At 40.6% G+C, this 21,007-nt stretch overlaps 1 protein-coding gene across 2 annotated transcripts in view; it reads right to left on the bottom strand.

Annotated features, from left to right (window-relative positions):
• COL22A1 (collagen type XXII alpha 1 chain) overlaps positions 1-21,007 on the bottom strand; it is a 233,608-nt gene that overhangs the window by 73,275 nt on the left and 139,326 nt on the right. For both annotated transcript variants that reach the window (XM_066990776.1, XM_066990778.1), the window contains 7 exons: positions 20,102-20,155; positions 18,279-18,332; positions 16,707-16,742; positions 15,356-15,385; positions 14,421-14,474; positions 13,430-13,483; positions 2,382-2,435 (listed from right to left, as the gene is read on the bottom strand). In XM_066990776.1, the coding sequence (XP_066846877.1) occupies positions 2,382-2,435; positions 13,430-13,483; positions 14,421-14,474; positions 15,356-15,385; positions 16,707-16,742; positions 18,279-18,332; positions 20,102-20,155 (336 nt within the window). The remainder of the gene's footprint in view (positions 1-2,381; positions 2,436-13,429; positions 13,484-14,420; positions 14,475-15,355; positions 15,386-16,706; positions 16,743-18,278; positions 18,333-20,101; positions 20,156-21,007) is intronic.

The raw sequence follows: 21,007 nt of genomic DNA on the forward strand, positions 1-21,007 counted from the left end.
CTATCTCTGTTCCTTTCTTCTGCCTGTACAGCTGTCCATGGGGGCAGACAGGTCAGAAAACAAAACTGTATTTAAATTTAAAATAGCAGAGGAAGGGAGGCTATTTTAGTGTCCTAACCTAGTTAATGTATGGGCAAATCAAATCTGTTGGTCCTCAAAACCATGGAGATGGCACAGGAACAGGTGACCCAGACTTCCATAAATCATTTGGAAGAATCTCTCTGTAACTACAGCCTAAGGAAACCACTTCTTTTCTTGCGTATTTTGGGGGCATAGGGTGATTAAGATAAAATGGAGAAGAAAAAAAAAAAAAAAGGAAAAGAGAGAGAAATGCTGATAAAGTGCTTAGAAACCTAATGTCATAAAAACTGCTTCTAAGCTGAAAAGTAGTTTTGTCACAAGTTGGACGTAAGCACTTTCTCCAACAGAAATATGGAAATCTGCAGTAATATATTGGGGACAGCATGTCACTGCAGGAATAGGAAAATTTTTTTCCATCCTTAGAGTTAGCTTGGAGGAAGAGTCAATTTAAGTATCCCTCAATGGGGCTAGCACTATATGCAGCTTTAATTAACATAAAATTTGAAAACTTTATTTAGCCTGTGCTGAAAGGAAAACTACTTATTGCTATGTCAGCAGTTCTCGCAGATATGTTATGAAATTGCTAACATATGCATATATATATTTCTGTAAAGTTCCAGAGAACTTGAGCTGAGGAAGTATGACATTGTTTGGACGGATAGTTAGATGTATCAGAATTAATGCAAGGAGACAAATCTTACCCAAAAGCAAGGAAAACCCTCTTCTAGTGGCTATACACATAGTTCAGAAGGCTTGAGGGGACCTTTTAATATTATCCAGTGGAAAAAAAAAATAACAAAATTAAATCCATCAGAAATAATGCCTTCATTCCTCTTGAAGGCTGCTGTTGAAATATTTACAAACCAGATAATGTACCAAACTAAAAAGTCTTAAAAATATGCAGATCAGTATCGGGTGGTGTGACAGGGCAAAGTTCCCAGCTGGACACAAGGGTCCTCACCCGCACAGGATCGGCAAACCCTGGATTGCATCACTGACGGCCTCCGCAGACATGGAAACAGCTCATTGCTAAACGTCTGCTGCAGAATCCATTTCTAGATCATGTTTCCTGGTTACAAGGGAATAGCTTGCCAGAGGAAATAAATGAAAAATCAGCATCTGCTGTCGAGCTGTGTGCTGTTCATTGCAATACGTCACCAACAGCTGTAGTAATGGAGGTTCTTCATTCATGCTCCAAACTTAACTGACTATTGTAACAAAGTCCCAAAGTCAAAGACACGGATCGTTAGCTTGAGAAGGGAACAAATAAAATACTCAGTTTGCTCGTGAGTGGTCAGCTTAAAGTGAGCTTGCACCTTTCCTGCTTAAGGACATTCCCAAAGATATTTTTCCCGTTACAAGGAATGACCCCACACAGTGACTTGGGTCAACTGAATTTGGCTACAAAGTTAGAAGAAGCCAAGCTGGAGGCAAGTGCCAGTATTATAACAACACAGGGCAGCATGGGTTGTTCCAAGGTGGAGACAAACCCTCCTTGACAATACATGACACACATAGCACTATTTTGTTCTTATGAAGACATTACAGATGGTGCAAGTTGGAACATTATCTTGACAGAAGCTTAAAAAAAATAGAAATAAGGGGTCATGAACATTAAACATTCTCCACATCATCCCGCATTAGGAGAATAAATGTAAGTCTTAAGCCTCTGTCTCTATCTTCCCTAATAAGCCAACTCATGACCCCCTATAAGAAGTAGAAATGTGACCATCAAAGTAACAAAAAAAAAAAAAAAAAACAACAAACCAAACCAAAACAAAAACTGGTGTGCAAAGGGGAAAAAAAAAAGAAAAAAAAAAGGGTCTGCAAAGAAGTGTGCTTCTGAAAAGCAAATACCTATAAACTGTTTTTTCCCTCAAGACTGCAGCACAGGAGATATATCTGCAACTGCCAATTCACACGGCCAACAATTAGCTCAGGCACTGTCCTAAATATTACAAAGCACATGTCATTGCTTTCCCTGTGGAATGATACTGATGCATGCAAAAGCAATGGGAAAATCACATACAAAACACCTCTTTATACCCCTGTACAAAGACGCTGAAAAACTGTGGAAGGTAAATGTAATTGCTGCCAGACAGGCAGACTCTTCTCTCATTAACATCAGGGTAAATCAGTTTGGATCTTAAAGGAGAAACAGCTTCAAAGTTTCAAAGATAGTACAGATGAGAAGAGAACAAGGTCATGGCATGCTGCATTGTGGTTCCAAGATACCTGGTGCCAAAAAAAAAAATACATTTTCCCATATATTATATGAAAATGAAGAAATTGCCACTTACCTGAGGGCCAATTAGACCATTGATTCCTGGGAATCCAGGTTCCCCCTTCTTACCCTATGTGTTCAACAGAAGAGCAAATATTAGACAGCAAGGGAAAAATTGCTACTGAGACTTTCCAAAAACTTCTACCCCCAAACCGGTAAATCTCCGTTACATGGGTATACAAAACGTAAGTGCTAGAAATGAATGCAGCACACACTGTTTGGATGTGCAACTCCAGTGGTCCGTGTGGTTCCTGCCACCCAAGTATGTGCACCAAGAAGCAGAATGACATATGGTCCTAACACAGATCATATCTGGAAATTATTGCCTCCCAAATGCTGCCAGAAATTCAAATTCTCTTTCTCGTTTCCTTGTAAATTCAGATCTACCAAGCCTCACCAAGCCTGGGTGTAACCGTCGCCCCCACAGGTGAAGGTTGGTTTCTTGCTTCTCTTGACCTCCCACACTCTGCAATGACACCTGGGTGCTGCCCAAAGAGGATCAGAGAAGGGACAGTGCTGAGATACAGCCAAGGGAGGCACCCAGTGCAGACACAATAAGAGGCGCTTTCTCTGCTACCAGTGTAGACCTTCACCCCTCCCCAACCAAGCCAAGCACTGTCCCTTGTGCTCCCTGCACTGCCTTATGCATAAAGAAAATAATTAAGAACTCTGGTACATGGATGAATATAAAAGATTCACAATCCCTACGCCAGAAAACATGAATTCATGAGACATTTCTAACTGGAGCTGGCATTATCACCAAGGGACAGAGCTCACTGATTCCTCTGCAAGGAAAAAAAACTTCCTCCAGAGGAGCAGCAGAGCTTCAGCAGTGCAAGGGAAGGATAAGCCAGGACATGGAGCAAACCCTTGAGAAAATAGTGCACCCATGTGGATGCTCCTTCACCTGTGTTCCCTATGGTGTTGATCTCAACTAGTTCACAGGGAAAATGTCCTACGTGAGAAAAAAAGAGGAAGAAAGGATGGAGAAAGGATGCCTGAAATACTGGAGTTCAGGCAGAAGTTTGGTTTCTTTGTCAACTCAGTAGCTTACTTGCTGTGTTACTTTGGGCAAGTCACATATTTTGTGACTCAGCTTTCTTGTAAAAATAATCTATCCTTCCCTGACATGTATAGATACTGAATCATTAGTACTTCTGAGATTTTTCATAATATGCTAGGAGGTTACAAGATAAATCATGTAAATACCAGAAAGTCAGAGAAGTGATTTTTTTCCTCATTTCTACTTCTCACCCAAACTGGTTTTCTTTTTAGAAGGATATTATAATTAAGCAAGTTTCGTGTGACTGATGATGTGATTTGTCATACAGATGTGTAAGTCAGATATGTAATTTTCCCTGTATTTTTCCTTACTGAAATATCCAGAAACAATTTCTATAATTCTTGTTGACTTAAATGAGTGAAACAGCTAACACATCACAAACAAAGCAAGTTTTCATCACATTTTACCAAATCTTGACTGAGTTTTGTTAGTTGAGGTGTCAGAATCTGATCTTCTCCTTATTTTTTTCATAATAAAAATATCAGCTCTCATATAAAGAATGAATATTAAAGGAACAATTATGAGGTCCTTGGGTACCAGAAAGAGTTTGCAGTCATTGCCAGGACCCCGATACCAGCAGGAATGTTCATAATGCTCTCAAGTACATGCACTATTCATGAGTGCTCCTTCTCCTTTTTCCAACATCCATCACTTCTTTCCTTGTCAAAGCCCATTTTAACCTGGAGGACCCCTGTCACCACATGAATCAACACATTTCCTAGTTAGAGACTCATGTTGCCAACTGGCAGTGAGACCACACAAGACACCCTCTTAAAAAACTCATTTAAATAGATAAGTATATGAATAGAATATACAGGGTTGTGATGCGTGGGGCCAGACATGGAGGATGAGTATGACTGCACACAAGAAGCATCTCACCTCCAGCTCTCTATCAACGTGGGAACCATGTGTTAAGACGTCTGGTTCCACAGCTACAACACTGAGGGCAGCAGAAAACACAGTATTATTATTTCCATTATGTCCCACCGACCTTGTTGCTTACTGGATGTTTTTGCATCTTGTACCTCCCCTTACAATGTTTGTGCATCTCCTTCAGTTCTATTTAGAGACATTAATTCAGACAGTGTGTTAAATGCAGACAAGGAACCTGATATGTACCTGACAAACATTTTGATAACCCTTTGAAAGAGCATAAGGGAATTAGCTTCCTTGAGCAGTCACCCCAAATCAGGTATTGAAAGTTGGGAGAGCATGAATACACCCTGTGATGTACTTTACATGAAAACCATGATGACTGATGCTTACATTGGTGTTCAGGACAACAAAATCCCATTGAGACTTGTAACCTTCCAATCAAGTAGTACATATAGACCTTATTTTAGTGGTCCACAAGGATGTGACTTTAGTAACTTTATAACTTACAGGCATTATCCAGATGTAGTTTTCTGGATACACTACTTTTTTGGAAAATTGGTGGCATCAGAAAAATTACTTGGGGAACCTGAGGAAGGAGGTAGCAGCTCCAATTCGTTCCCAAAGTGATCTCAAAAGCTGAGAAGAGGGAGGAAGGACAAATTTTGCCACCTGAGATAAGTATACACTAGCTCTTCTGCTTCCACACAAATGGCCAGGCATGCTAATCTGCGGCTGCAATAACAGATGTGAAAGCAGTCTATCCTTTTCTTGGGTATAACACTGAGAAACTTCGGTGCTTTTCAAAACACCGAGAAATCCCTTAGAGCAGCACATAATTATACTGACAGAGAGGCTGAAAGCGCATTTCCCATTGTGAAGGGAACATATTGGCCACTCAGAGGTTAGCCAAAATCAAACTACAACAGGGTTGCTCCATAATATTACAACCTGTCTGGAAAGTACAGAAATACTTGCTGGGAGAAATTATACCTATGAGAGCAATGCTCAGTGAAATGTCACATCACCTAATAATATGACAGACAAAACTAGCAATTATGCTCTGTTACTTATGGCAAGAATCAGCTATGTGTGTAAGAATGTGTACGCTTTGAATATATGAAATATATGTTATTTGCTTTTATCAGCAATTTGAATAATAGCACAGTTAAAAATGTGTTTTATTGGAAATGAATATATTTACCTCACTGACAATTACAGTTTCACTCTGGATTTAATCTACACCATCAATCCTTTCTTCCTTCCTTTTGTTCATTTACTTACATCCCCATTTCTGCACTGCTGAAATTTGCAAGGGCAGGCAATATCACCCGAACAGTTCAAGCACCCACAAATACATACAAACACAACTAACCACTGGAAATATCTTTACCATACAGAAGACATGAAACCAGGGGGAAATATTGGTTCTGCTCTGCTAGAGAGGAAATTTTGAAAAGTATCATAGCTCAAGACTGTTTCTTATCTTGCTGTCCGATAGCTTGAACAGCTACATATTCTCATAGCATGGTTTTCACTGAGGTTTGGCCCCAGGAACAGAGGTTTTGGTACAAAGTACATAGAAAAACCCCTTAACTGTGAATTAATATGACTGCTAGCATAAATGCCAACTGTTTTCTCTGTCAGCTAGGTGGGATGTAGGATTAGCTCTTTCAGCCTTGTCCCTTTACCTTTACATTATCAGACGAAATCTAGCAGTTGCAAGCAATGGTTGAACTCCCTAAAGGCACCATGTTTTTACAGGCTCTGTATGTATTGGACAATGACAGTAAATTTAGAAGCAGGAGCATCTAAATGTGCATGTAAACACCACTGGGACTGGCCTGCCTATGGGTGATTATGGGGGCTGCTGTGACAGATAAATAAGGGTTATTAGGACTTACAGACATTGAAAGAAGTCACATCTTGGGACTGTCTCTTTCCAGAAAAAGTCTGATTAGTTTGCTGGGCAAACTGCTTTTCCTCTTCTGGCTTATTTACCTAACGCAGCACATCTCTCTCTGGAAATACGAACTTTTTTTTTCCCATGTACCTTGCAAGTCTAAGGTTGCTCAAATTAAGAGCACTTCATACACAGAGAAATAAGAGTTTAAACACTGTTCACTGCCCGTTTCAAGTTATGACAGCCAAACTAGAAACATCATATGCAACAACCGTCTTTAACAGGAGACAGAGGTCAAGAGGGGGAAAGCCAAATACCTGTATTTCTGCCCTACCATCAAAAAACACAAGGAAGAGCTCAACAGCCTCCAGGGATCTGAGAAATTTATCTTTCCCATTACAGGTAATGGGGACAAACCTTTCATGTATTGGCAAGTGTTTATTTTTTTTTAACGCATTTCTTCTGAGTGGAGGGTGTGCCCTGAACCCAGTAGTTCCCAGTTTTAACAGAACCCTTTAGGCTATATGGTAAAACAAATATCTAGCAGTTACTGAGGCTCACAGCCTTGTTAATCTAGTTGTAAAGAGTCAAGAAAGGTCTGTTAAGCTTTCTGTGCTGCTCTGACTTCAAGGATAAACATCCAAGGGATGTGGACACATGCACATGAAAACCTGCTGAAACATGACAGCTGAATTAAGGATGCAGAAGACACCCCTTGGTAACTCACTCCTGGAGTTGCCCTCATTCCTCTTGCCTCCAACTTGACAGAATGCAATGCTGAACTTTGCAGTTCACTCACAAAAGAAAGGCCTTGCAGTAAATTTTTTATGTTATCTCTGTTTTGACATCCAACTCATTCTCATTCTGTACTCGACTGTGCATAAATTATCTTGTGCACCAAAAAAGATGAAAAAAGGGGAATTATTATTACTTATCTACCTGACTTGGGTACATTGGAGTCTTAACCATGGATAAGGACATTCATTAAAGAATATAATTTTTAAAGATGTTTTTCATTAAGATTTTTTTCCATAAGACTGTTCTTACTACTCTATGAGACTCATGCATTTTTTAGTGCTGTGTGCTGACAGTTCTTTGAGCATGGGAAAATTTTGACAATACAAATCTAGAAAACTAGGCTGAAATACCACACACCAAAATCACAGTGGGTCTAGGTAGCTGTTACCTCATGCCTAAGTAGAAAGTACTCTTATAGGATAAATAGATGTTTTCTCTTGGTTTCCTTATGAAATTTCAATCATTTGAATGAATTTGCACCATTTCACTATGAGGCAAATTTTTCTTCAAATCCAAGAAATTCCATAGAATCATAGGATATCTGGAATTGGAAGGGACCCAACAAGGACCATCAAGTCCAACTCCTGGCTCCACACAGGACCACAGACCAAATCAGACCATGGGTCTGAGAGCATTCTCCAAATGCTTCTTGAACTCCAGCAGCTCAGTGCTGTGACCACGGCCCTGGGGATCCTGTCCCAGTGCCTGACCACCTCTGGGTGCAGAACCTTTCCCTCACACCCAGCCTGACCCTCCCCTGTCCCAGCTCCATGCCGTTCCCTCGGGTCCTGTCGCTGTCCCCAGAGAGCAGAGCTCAGCGCCTGCCCCTCCGCTCCCCTCGTGAGGGAGCTGCAGGCCGCCATGAGGCCTCCCCTCAGCCTGCTCTGCTCTGGGCTGAACAAACCAAGGCACCTCAGTTTGCTCCTCACACGTTTTCCCCTCCAGACCCTTCACCATCTTTGTAGCCCACCTTTGGACACTCTCTAACCATTTTCTTTCTTTCTTATATTGTGGTGCCCAAAACTGCACACAGAGCTTGAGGTGAGGCTGCACCAGCATGGAGCACTTCCCTTGACCTGCTAGCAATGCTAGCACACTTCAGAAGAACCCCACATTTAGGTTAGTTTACCCAAATATTTGCATGCTTTTCAGGAGCATGTCAGACAGCTGCACCATTTGTTTCTACAAGCACGGAAAGTTGGGTTGATTTCCAACAAAATTCAGTAGACCAGTTGTCAAAAAGAGTAGAATCAAAGCACTTCAATTCTCTTCCTTTTTACAGGAGAAGAAAGACAGGAAGAGAGGGGAAAAATAATAATAAAAAAATAAAATAAAAAAATGAATCCAGACTCTCTTTTTCAGGCAGGTTTAGTAAAATCAGAGAAACAGTACTCTCTATCACTCGAAAGTCTTACAGGACAGATGAGAACAGCAAAGCTTCATTCTTTGCACTGTGTGTGCTTGATGTGAGCGTATCATTGTCATAATATACCCATTAGGTGCCAGGCACTTTGAAGCAGCTGGCTAATAAAATGAATATAACCCAGTTGCCTGATTCAGGCTGGAATTGTTACATCCTCCTCCCCAGATAGGAACAAAGGATAGAGGTGAATTGTCAGATTAGCACTTCAGCAGATGTACTGAGGAGATCATGCACATTTTTTCTATGCCCATAAAGGACTTCAAGACCTGCAACTAAAGCAGACTAACAGAGAGCTTCTTTTAAATGCTTGAAAGATGTTCTGTCTTCGCAGCTTATGCTCTCCTTAGTGTGTTGCCAGTACTGGGCAGCTCCACAAGGTGTAAGCAGCCCGCAGATTAGCTTTTCATGTCTAAAATCTATACCTGCAAGTGTGCATTATTACAATTACATTGAAAATGCACTGTCCGTATTGGAGCTCCTGGGAATGGACTGCAGGAGGAAGAGGTTCATAGATAGCAAGGTGAGCTTCTGATAAATTTGGCAATAAGATCACTACAATACCATCATTTTTATTTTACTTTTTTTTTAGAGTACAACACTGCCTCCACTCTCTTCCGTCAGACACGTCTCATTTAATTTTTCTAAATAAAATATTAGGAAGACACTCAGGCACATTCTTGCATCACCTTAGGAGCCCTTCACTTTCTAATGCCAACTAGGGTCTGGTAGTGTCTTCTTCAGACTGTCACGTGCTCCCCCAGAGTTCGCCCTCCTGCTGAGCAGTGATTCCCAGCCTTCAGGCACACTTTCTGGGATGCACCAGTTACATCTGTGCTTTCAAGAGCAGCCGTGAGCATGCTGATCTCTTGTCCACAACTTGTGGAAAGTTGTCTGAGAACGCACTGTGGTGCTCAAATCTGCTTGGAGAAGACCTGCTGGATATGGCTAGGCCTTATCTAAGGTTCTCAGTATCTGCAGACAGAAAGTCTGGTTTGGTGGTGAGTCCTCAAAAAGCAACAGACATGGTCTTAAGCTATCTGTATTACCCAGGCCAGAAAAGTCCTGGACCATCAGAAGCCCTGATGACAAGGCTTCTTCACCCCACCTGGTTATTCAGTCATATTTGTGTCAAACATTAGCAGAAGACTCTGCAACTGCTCCAAGAAATGTTCAGTATAAGCAGGGGCAATTGAAAAAGTTTTATTTTGGCCAAAAAGTACCGCAAATGCATTTAAAAGAAAGATTAAATTTGCAGGAACCATCTTAAGAAATTAAATCTACACTATCTTTCCTATAACACAAATGGTGACTCGTTAAAGAACGTTCCTTGTTTTCTGCCAAATGTACTAACCCGTATATTCTTTTATTTCTTCAGCAGGAACAGGAACAGCAGTTCATGCCAAAAGAATATCATACCTCCTTCTTTCCTAGAAGTCTTTCTGAAATGTATAACCGTACTCCTGTTGGCCAAACTGTCATTAGGGTATTTGGCACCATATGACTATGTCATCTTCTGTGAAACCTCATATACACTGTGTAGGTGGCTCCTGCATCACATTTCTAACATCATCCAATGATGACTCTGTACTCACAGATCTCAAAATCTTTTCATTTCAAGTAGACCATGTTATGAGGCATGAATGAATTCCTCTATGAAATGGTTCCAAAAATCTTTAGTCCATTAGTAGTCCGTTCCAGCTGCGTTACAGCTAACTAAAGCACTGCAGCCTTCTAAGAACTCCAGCAAATGGTTGCATATTCATATGCATGTCAGGACAGGAGCTCAGTGTGTGTGTGCACCATCTTCACCTAAATCTCAGTTGAGGATCATACAGCCAAACAGAACCTGAATCATACTGCAGAACAGCAACTGTTTTATATCAGCCCCTCTTGCAGCATGCTACTTGAGATGGCTCTGAAGTCAAGCAGATCAGAACTTGGAATTTAATCTTGCACTGTAATCTGTCCTGTTAGTTACAAGGTATTCACAGAATCACAGTATTACTGCAGAAGACTTATGAAATCCCTTATGAATGAAATTTTCAGGAGATATAAACTGGCGTAACATCATATCCTGAAAGTCCAGCTGTATAAAACAGCAGAGGGGCCAGCCAAGTAGACGTTTAGTGGTTTTCAGCTGTTCAGCACAGATCTGCTAACAAAAAGGGAAAGGGACCCAAATCTGCTTCTGGCTATGTCTGACTTTCTGTCCCCACCACAATGAAGAAAGCTATGCCTATTCTAATAAATCCAACAGGCCTGAGCTCCACATGCAAAGATCACAGATCATAGAAACACAGAATGGTTTGGGTTGGAAGGGACCTTAAAGCCCATCTAATTCCAGCTCCCCTGCCATGGGCAGGGACACCTCCCACCAGGCCAGGTTGCCCAAAGCCCCATCCAGCCTGGCCTTGAGCACCTCCAGGGATGGGGCATCCACAGCTTCTCTGGGCAGCCTATGCCAGTGCCTCACCACCCTCCGAGTAAAGAAATTCTTCTTTCATTTTTACAAGTCTAGTTGGCATGACCTGAAATTGTGCGGGTAAACGTGCTTAGTATTAAACAAACCAATGCTCACACCACTGCTTTGGCTCTGTTTGGTTTGCCCGCATACTTGTATAACCTTACAGTCCTACCCCTATATACAGCAGATACGGAGGTGAAGAGATGTGGCCAGTGTCTTCCAACAAGCCAGGTCCGGAGTTACAAATGAAACTGTGGCATCATGACCCAGGCCATGTCCTCATTGCTGGGCTACGCTGCTAGAAAGTCTTTTTGTTTGGGTGTGTGCTAGAAGAATCACTGCAGATCTGAGCTGTAGCTTCAGAGAAGGAGAAGGAGCAGGAGATGATTACTGCTCTTGGCATTGTAACTTCTAAATCTGTTTAGAGAAATATTTGTTTTTGCAGCAAAATTTAGGTAAAATGGTAATCAATGCCTGGAATTGTGCTTTGGCAAGAACTGTACTAATGGTGAATCAGTAGCATCTGCTAATCCGTTCTTTCTCCAACATCTGTAGGTTATCCATGTATATCCACCAAGCCCAAGGCTTTGATTCATCCCAGGTATTCCGTCATTGAATAACAGCCTTTAATTAAAAAAATATATCTAACCACCTAAGATGCCTGGTGACTAATAAAGACCCTTAGGAGAAGTCTAACTAGCTAGACACAACAGAGTCTAGGGAAACATTCAAACACAGTATGTATCAAATGACATCTCTAATCAAATGATCATTAGCAGGAGCATTTCGTATCCTGTCGCAGACCCTGACTGATCACTGTCCTTTACTCAGCTAATACGCTCTATTAATCTTACTCAAGAAACAATGTTTCACAGCAGGCTTTAAAATCAGGACAATTCAGAACTTGTCAACTCATAAGTAAAGCACAGCAGAGTTATTTGCTAAAGCCATTAGCTGATATTTTCTAAGCAATGGAAAAGTACAAGAAAGCAAATAAATGCCCTTTTCTGCTGTGGCACTAATGTAAGACTGCAGTCACCATATTCTCTGGAAGAAGATTCCTAAAAGCCAAGGTTACAGTTCTATTCAACATCATGCAATTCAATTGGAAGCCTATAGAAACCCACCTACCAAAACGTATTTCCTCCCTCTATTGTCCTCTGTCCATTACCCTAACATGCCCACAAATAGGGCTCTCATACCCACTTTTTAACACCACTGGTGCTGACTCAAGTGCCAAGAATTACAGGCAACCCCCGTGACCTCCTTCATGGATTAAGCTACAATCAAGTCTCTGTGACTACCTAAAAAAGTAACCCATCAAACACCAATACTGAGACTGAAGTGACTGTCTCCACAAAGGTTAAGCACGTATCCCACTCCCACCCTTATCTATCGCTTGACGAGATGTTCTTCCTACAAACGGGCTGAAGCAAGGAAAGGCAGGCTCAGAGCATTCATGTGATACGATCAGGCCCATCATGAAATTTCCTTTTTATCAGTACTCGAATATTTCAACATATAGCTGTGAGTCAGAGAAAGTCTTTTCAAAAAACAAGAAAACAAAACAAAACCCAAGAAGAAACTATCTAACCTCCGCGTGGAGAATGGTACACCAGTATTTTGTGGGAGCTTCTTTTTGAGTACAGACCAAACAAAAAAACAATGGCTTCAATTTATATTAAGTATTGTAAGTGTCTTTGGATTTATTTGACTTCCAAGACAACAGCATTTATCTGAAATTTCAACCTGTCCATCTTACTAGAGGCTCTACACACTCAGAATCATATCTTAACAGGGGTAAAACTATTTCAAGTTTCATTCGCAGGAAAACTGCACTCCATTTTTACATTTTTAGGAATCTTCCAACCCATTTTCCACCTAAAAATAAATTATTTTGTAGGTCAGTTCACAAGGCTTGGCAAGTTCATAGATAGCTTCTATGAGACTTTTATGGGAGGCTCTGCTGGATTTTATGCTTTTCTACAATTTACCAAGAAATATGATGCAAGGGACTATTTGTCTGTGATCAAAATCTATTTCCAGAAGATATCTTCTTTGATCTTTCCTATCACTCATTGCTTTTCCTAAAGGTGTTTTGCTCTGTTTTTAAAAGACTAATCATATGGCCATGTGTGACTCAGGAGCATCCCTTTAGAAGGTACACGTCAGTGGGAAATAAACCTATTATTTTAACCTCTGATAATCATTAGTATATAGAGAAGCTCCAAAGTGTCTGTGTGGGGAATAGGATCAAGAATCCTCTTGGCACCAAGGAGCAGACACAAAGAGAGGAGAAGAAATTACAAGAAAATTTCCCAGGGTCCCACTGGGCACTGCATACAAATTTGTGGAATTTCATACCAAGAGGTACTGAAAGTTGCTGGACCATAAAGAAGTAATAAGAGAAAGGATCCAGGCTTCACAGATCCTTAAATAAGTAGAAAAGTGAATGTAAGGTGAGTCAAAGTACCAATACTTATTGAGCACAGCTGTCCTCAGCACACTGAGACATACATTAAATAAAAAGAGCAACTCACCCTTTGACCTGGTAAACCCGGGACTCCAGGCTTGCCTTCTGGACCAGCCTCTCCCTTTAAAAGTGAATATATTTTTAGAAAGTTAACCAAGTTAAAAACAAACAAACAAACAAACACCTAATGAACTATGTCACCATTTTCTGGGCTACCGCTACTGAATGGCTACCTAGACAATTCTTAACTGATAATTACATTGTCCTGTGAGCAGAAGAGAATAAGAAAACAGGATAGAGAAAAAGTGACAATGCCCTGATTAAATCCAGAGCACACAATTACATAGTTAAAGCCAGATATACCTACTTAATGCATCTTCACAATGCCATCAATTTTACAAAACCCAATCAACGGTGAAACGCAACAAACAATTCAGAAACAAGGAAATACAGAGTGTGTGCAAATGAGGCAGCAGTGATAGTTTGAAGTGAGATTTCCTGCAGAGCTGGGTTATAAAATGTACCTGGAAGAAGACACAATCAAGTGAAAAGTAAGAATACTGGAGTGCCTAAATTGTTGCAAATATTGTGTTGTATTCCCTGCTGAAACACAAACACACATCTCTTATTCTTCATATGCAAAAAAAATTTTACTGAGACATTGTGGCATAAAGCAATCATTTGCAGCAACCATTCTTTGCCCATCGTTCTATGATGGCTTACGGGCTACCAGCGAGGCTCCTCTCTGAGGTGTGCTGAATACTCATTCAGCTCCTCAGGACGTTAAAAATGGAAAAAGAATCAGCTTCTGCAGGACAACAGCCTTGAGGAAATGTATACCTCTGTGTCATGCCTGCCCATGTCCTGGGTGCCACCTCCATACGTTCAGAGTGGCCATCTCAGCAGGAGAGTTTCTCTCTCCAGTGAAAAAAACAGAAGGCTGGGGGCACTGTTTAAGCTCTTAGTGCCCGAATAATGTATAAGATTTTGCATGTATCCCTCAGCTCAGCCTGAGTTTCAGTTTCTGGGGCTTGTAAGAAGTGAGATAAACCACTTACTGGAGGTCCAGGAAGTCCAGGTTGGCCTTGTGGTCCTCGTGGGCCAGGCTCTCCCTACAGACATAAGGTAAGAAAAAAAAATGTTAAAATACCCATAGGAAAAATTATATGGGCAGAGTACTCATGCCGGACATCTGTACAGGACCTACACCGCCCCTTTCCTCATAGGTCCCAAAAAAAACAGTGCAGAGACCAGCTGGTTTTCTCCTTCACCCCGGAGTTACTTGAATTATCAGCACTCATTAGACTGCACGCAGACTGATCCACCCACACTTAGGCAGCATTTATCCGTAACTGGCTCTCAGTTAATAAAGGTAGTAACTCTGCCACAGACCCTGGGCTATCCTGGATATTCCAGGAAAACACTGTGGGCTGGGGTTCAGCGGTGGAGAAAAGCAATTCCTGCAAAAGTAGCTTCCGCAGCATTTTCCCCAGAGCCAGCACAGCTGTGAAGGGCTTTGAAGTATTGTATGCATGCTGCATATAATTACATGAAATAGGAGTAAAATACAACCTATACACATAACAACACAAAGTAAAAAAATAAATATATGTAGGAAAATTGACTGAAGAAATTGGTGTCTTTTCCCTGTTTGAGTGCCCAGGTTCAGAGAGAAACTCAGCATAACACTCGGACACAGTTTAACTTTTAATTTAACACTTTCCAGGATGTAAAGAATTGCATAGCTGACTCCTTCCAATTTACACTTGTCACTCATGTTAAATTCATTGCACTTTAAAAGGATGTTACCCTTTTCCCTCTCCTGTTTATTTTCCCCGCTGTAAGTATGTTAACTTGTTTCTTGATGTCCTGACATTGCTTTTATCCACCTTAATTTTGAAATATCCTTCTAAAGCAAAATCTAATCTAGCAGGCAGTTAAAATACGTAAGAGCATCCTTGCAGCAGAAGCGCAGATATTGAATCTCTCTTACTTGCTCGCCTTTTAAGCCTTCAGTGTGTACCTGCAATAAAAATGCAAAGTTACAGAGGGAAAAAAAGAGAAAAAGACACCACAGGAGGTGCTGGGGTGTGACTGTCCCACCCAGTGTATTTTTCTCTCCTCGCCTTTTCCTCAAGGTACACCGTAACTGCGACAGCTCCTCGAATCCTGTTGCAGGCTGGGGGATATTTTCTATTTAAGAAGCTCAGACTGTCAGGGTTTGCTCACTCAGTTCCCTGTGAAGGGATTCGTGAGGCTGTATAAACAGTAAGAACATCATTCATTATCTTGCCAGTATAAATAAGTTCGTAAGTTCTCCTTGATGCAACCATTGGGGCTGTGACTGACAGCTGTCAGTTTTCTCAGCCCTCTGCACCCACCTCCTGGAACTTCAGTGGGCACTGGGACAAGGCAGTGCTCATTTTCAGGTTTCATGTACATCTTTCAAAATCTCTTGGCAACTACCGTCACATCAGTAATTTCCCATTTAAGCAGAATAGTAAGAGGCTCCTTCCCATACAGTTGTTATTCTCTCTTTTTTTTTTTTTTCCCCCCCCAGATGTCTTTCTCCCTCCCTCCTTTGGTTTCTACCACTTTCTAGCTGAGGAAACTGCTCACTACTTTTCCTGTTATGTCCAGGGAGCTTTTAATTCTTATCTTTAGCACCCAGTCCTTCTTTGGCACAGCTTTATATTCAGTACTACTGGTCTCAGTAACTTCCTTAATGCATTCCACCAATAGTCCAAGAGTGTTGTTTTCTTATTTTAATCCATTTTTTTGGAAAGTAAAAGGGGTATGCTCTAACTGCTTTGTTACCAGCCCCTGCAGAAATCAGTTTTAGACCTCTCTTCTGCATATTTAGTAAACCTTTTTTCTTCATTCACTTGGAGATGACCTCTAGACATCCTTGTGCCCCTGAAGGCACCACTGTAGGGAAAGGGATGCTTAAAGACGTGTAAAGGTAGCACCATGCAAAAGATCAGCCCCCTCTCTCCGATTTTCTTGGTTTGTCTTTTACCATTTTTCTTGGCATTGGCTCAACAGCTGTCCCGGAACCCACAAAGTCATGTCAAAGCATTTCTCTGATTTACCTGAGGTAATGTTTCATTGTCTCTTCAAGTCCTAACCTTGACATTACAATATCTCCCAAAATTGTGGCAGCACATCTCCTCACTGGAATTTATCGTGGTCCTTCTTCAGAAATCTTTACTGGTTTAAACTTCACTTTTTTTTTTTTTTCAAATCTATTTAAGAACATTTAATAAAGTTCTCGAGTCCCCAGCTTCCATATTCTATTTTCACACAATAAAGCTTATAATGTTTGAAAAAAAAATAAATCTTACTGAAGAGCCTGGCAATCCTGGGAGCCCTGGTTCACCCTGCAGGGAAATACAACAGAAATTAAAAATAAAAAAAAAAAATAAATAAAAAAATAAAAAACATAACACAAAACACAGCATAACACACTACATAACACAGAACAAAAGCAAACTTCCCAACATGTTTTCCAACTGCTGTTGTACATTCTTATTTTCTATACCAACCTATAATTGATAGATATGAATATGCAATCCCAATTAACTCATGTCCTTTCTACCCTACAAATGAACATATGCAGGAACTGCTTGTCTTCTGTGCCACCGTGATGTTACACACTGACTCCAATGATATTTACTGACTTAAAATGGTGCCAAATTCCCCAAGTCATTCTTACAGAGTAGAATGATGCTGTAAGTGTTTGCAGGACACTAGGATGCTACTCTGCATGATCCACTCTACATGATTTACTGCCACCTAGGCTATCCATTTATTCCAGCAATGTGTCTCCAGTGGTGTCCCGTATTTACTATGCTTTATGACTAAGCCTCCAGAAGGTGTCTCTTTTACTTCAGGTACAGACCAATGCAAAAATTATCATACAGTTTCCTTTCATACTCTATTTCTTCATTACTCTTGTAGGTCTCTGAGTGACCCAGCATACCTTTCATTCTCTTTCCTCTTGATTACTATTTGTTATTTATTCCAAAGAGAGTCCATACTATGTCAGAAGGACTGAAGAGACACATGTCATCCACACTGAAAGTTATGGAGCAAGGAGCTAAACATTTTCTGGAAGGGCTAGATGCAGCTACTAGAGAGAGATGGATGAAGTGTTATGAAGTCAAGATTGTTCTCTGCTTCAGCATCCTGGAGCACAAAGATATTGCTATCTGTTATCATGTCCATGGATATGCCCTGATTGTAGATGCTTCTGAAATCTCACCTATATCTTTTCAATCTGATTGGGAAAGTAATAACATTTGCTTCTGATCTCTGCCATCTTGGATAAGGTTTACTGCTTGGACGAGAAAAGGAGAAAGAAAATCTAGAACGGGACACAACTTTCTATTCATGTTAAAGAACTAGATAGGAAATATCAAAACCACAATGTCAACCTGGAAAAGGGCTGTCCTGGAAACTCTAATAAATCTGCAAAATAACAAGGTTGAAATTGCTGCTGAGAGCAATTAATAATTATAATGCAGGTAAAAGGACTGGTCTCATCTGATTGGCACTTTATGAGTCAATTCTACATCTCCTGGGTCACAAAACCAGCCTCTACACAAACACGTTGACGTTTCTACTCACCTTTTGTAACTGAGGAAGACTTCTAGGGCCAAACTACTCTCTACTTCTTTCTACTTCCACAAAGAGGGTTAAACTAGGTAGAGGAGCTATAACCAGACCTGTTTTACCTTTCACTTTTGCTCATTTCAGACTGAAGCAACATCAGGAAAGATAAACATTTATATATTCACAAAAACATAAATAAGAGAAATAATAAGTCAAGAGCCATGATATTTCCAGCACTGGGGGTTCTAGGAGAAAATAAGAAATGTCTCTGAACCCCTCCTGTGCATCTCATCCCAACTCACCTTTTCTCCTTTGGTCCCACTGGCACCTGGAGGGCCTGGGCTGCCAGCAGGGCCCTGTAAAAAAGAAAAAAAAAAACAGAGAGTTTTACATACTTTGTAAACTTTTACCTTTGTTTTACTTATTCCAGGTCATCATTTGCAATGCCCTTTAAAGTACAGGAGAAACAGAAGGTTGCAGGTTTGGGTATCAACAGTCCAAACAGCTATGTCTCATTGCACTGCGATAGCTAATACTACACACAAGGCTGCTTTGGCTCTACCATGTAGACAGGAAAGGGAATAAGGACGGAGATGCCACAGCAGGCACGATAACAGCAATCCAATTTTCCAATTTCAGCTGGTTCAGAAGGATTGCAGTTCAGGAAGTAAATCAGCGTCAAACACAAAATTTAGGATAAAATTCAGGCGTGAAGATTTGCCCACTGCTAAGTGTCTAGACATGAAAAAGGCAGAAAAACTTCAGAATAACCCAACTTCTGTAATAGGGTGTCACTTGGAGAAATTGTTCCTTAGAAGTAGCAAACAATCAGCATCCACCTTCACATCCCTCTGCAATTCCTCATTTCATCCACTTTTGCTGCAAGTACAAACCAGTCCTGTAAACAATGCAATGGGCACGGTGAACATAGTTCATTGAGATGCCAGTGCCGCATCTAACACTGGGAAACATTTCCATCTTATAAGGATAGTGATAAACACTAACCAGAGAAATATTTCACGGCATAGGATAAACCATGGCTGAGGAACAGAGCAGAGAGAAAGTGATGATTAACAATCAAATCTCCCACAGAGAAATAGAAAAAAAAAAAAAAGTGAAATAATCTCTATCAACTCACGGAAAAGGAAGGTGCAGTTTAACAAAGACTACAATTGCTTATGACACTATACCTTGCCATCCAAATACAAAAGATGTCTGATATGGAAACAAAATGACTTCCCAAATCAACCACACCAAATTGAAACTCTGCCAAAAGAGTGAAAGCGAGGCAGTTGGGCAGTTTCTCCACCTCTGCAAATGCAAAATCATGCCTCAAAACAATCCTTTCCATAGAGGGAAACAGCGAGGGCTAGGGGATAGGATGCAGACATAGCAGCCTGGAGGCTTCAGGCTCAAGGGTGGTAACTATTAGTTGCATGACTTTTGGCAAATCGCATCACTTGTCTCTGTTTCTTACTCTATCCTTTGCTATTTAGACCAGAAGATCCTTGGTAGTAAAGGATGGTTCTCATTAGGGACAGTACACTGAGTAATGAAAACAAGTCTTGTGGGATCTATAGATAGTTTTAGATACAGACAAAGTGTTATCTATCTAATCAGCAGAAGTGCACTGTTTTTATAGAATATCTTTCTGGTTTCGTCTTGTCTTAAAAATGTAAATAGTTCCAAGCTATAGTTTTTCTGTTGAAAACAAACCAAACATATTAAACCTAGTTCTCTTCCTTTCATGTTGTGGGTGGAAAAAAACGCACTTTATAAAAGTCAGGATCAAACAGCTAAATTTTTATGTGTGCTTCCTTATGTCTTTAATAAAAATTCAGACAAGCTTCTAACCTATCATGTTTAAAGGATTGGCATTACTTTTAAGTGGATATTGCATTACTTTTTTATTATTATTTAAAAAAAAAGGAGAAAAGAAAAAGAAAAAGAAAAAAAAAAGAAAAAGAAAACAGCCAACACAGAGCCTTAGAATAAGCATTCTGAAAACTGCTGATGCAATGGGTCCTGCCATGACTCAGCAGCAGTCCAAGATAAGTTCCAAATTTAAAGAAACTTTCACTCACTCCAAAGAAAAGCCTCCAGATTCTGAGTATTTGCCACATACCTGATTCCCCTCCACACCTGGCTTTCCTGGGAGTCCATCTAGGCCTCGTTTTCCCTGGAGAAGGACGAGAAAGAATCACTATAACACATCTGTGACGTTTGGGTTAGCGTTATACAAGAGATGTCCATGTTATTCTTTCCAAGCATAAAGACGAAAGAAGAATAATTCAAGCCAGCCCAGTAGAGAAAATACATATGTGTACTCAGAAAAGTTGCTGGGAGCATCCAGAAACAAGAAGGTGAACAAGACGGTGTAGTCAGTATGAAACTTCTGTGCCCTCTAACCTTGCTAATTTCTGGCACTTATCTAGCTAGAAAACTTAGCATTAGGTAACTGGGAGGTGAATTCTGAGAAGCGGTTGTGTGCCAGCTTTCTACTTGGGCATCCTTCCTCTGCCTTCTGACCCAGGTTCATGCAAAGCAGGAGAACATCGATCTGTAATAGCTCTTACAAAAATAATGAGCCTACAGTCCAGGAACCGGTCGTTTTTACCCAGTTAAGAAAAATGTTTGATATTTCACCTTTGCTTTCTTTAACCTGGGGGATCAATTAATCCATTCTTATATGTCTTCAGAGATGGACAGTCCCCAAAGTCCACAGGCAACCTATTCCACCACTTTACTTTTAACACCTGCAGATACGTTTTCCCCCCGTGTCTAAACCTGACTTTTTTCTCACTACCGTTTCAAAATAGTATGTCTTTCCTCATCCCTCCAGACACAGAAAACAGATTGCTCCCGTCATCCTTACAACAGCCTCTTATGTATCTGAAGTCTTACAAAACTCCCCCTTCAAACTTCAAACTCCAGACTAAACAACCTCGGTACTTTCAACTTTTCTTAACGGGTGTATTTTCCTGACCTCTTATCATTTTTATTGCTCTTATTTGGGCAGTATTCAGTTTTT

The sequence above is a fragment of the Anser cygnoides genome, chromosome 2 (genome assembly GCF_040182565.1).
Source record: "Anser cygnoides isolate HZ-2024a breed goose chromosome 2, Taihu_goose_T2T_genome, whole genome shotgun sequence".
Taxonomy (NCBI): domain Eukaryota; kingdom Metazoa; phylum Chordata; class Aves; order Anseriformes; family Anatidae; genus Anser; species Anser cygnoides.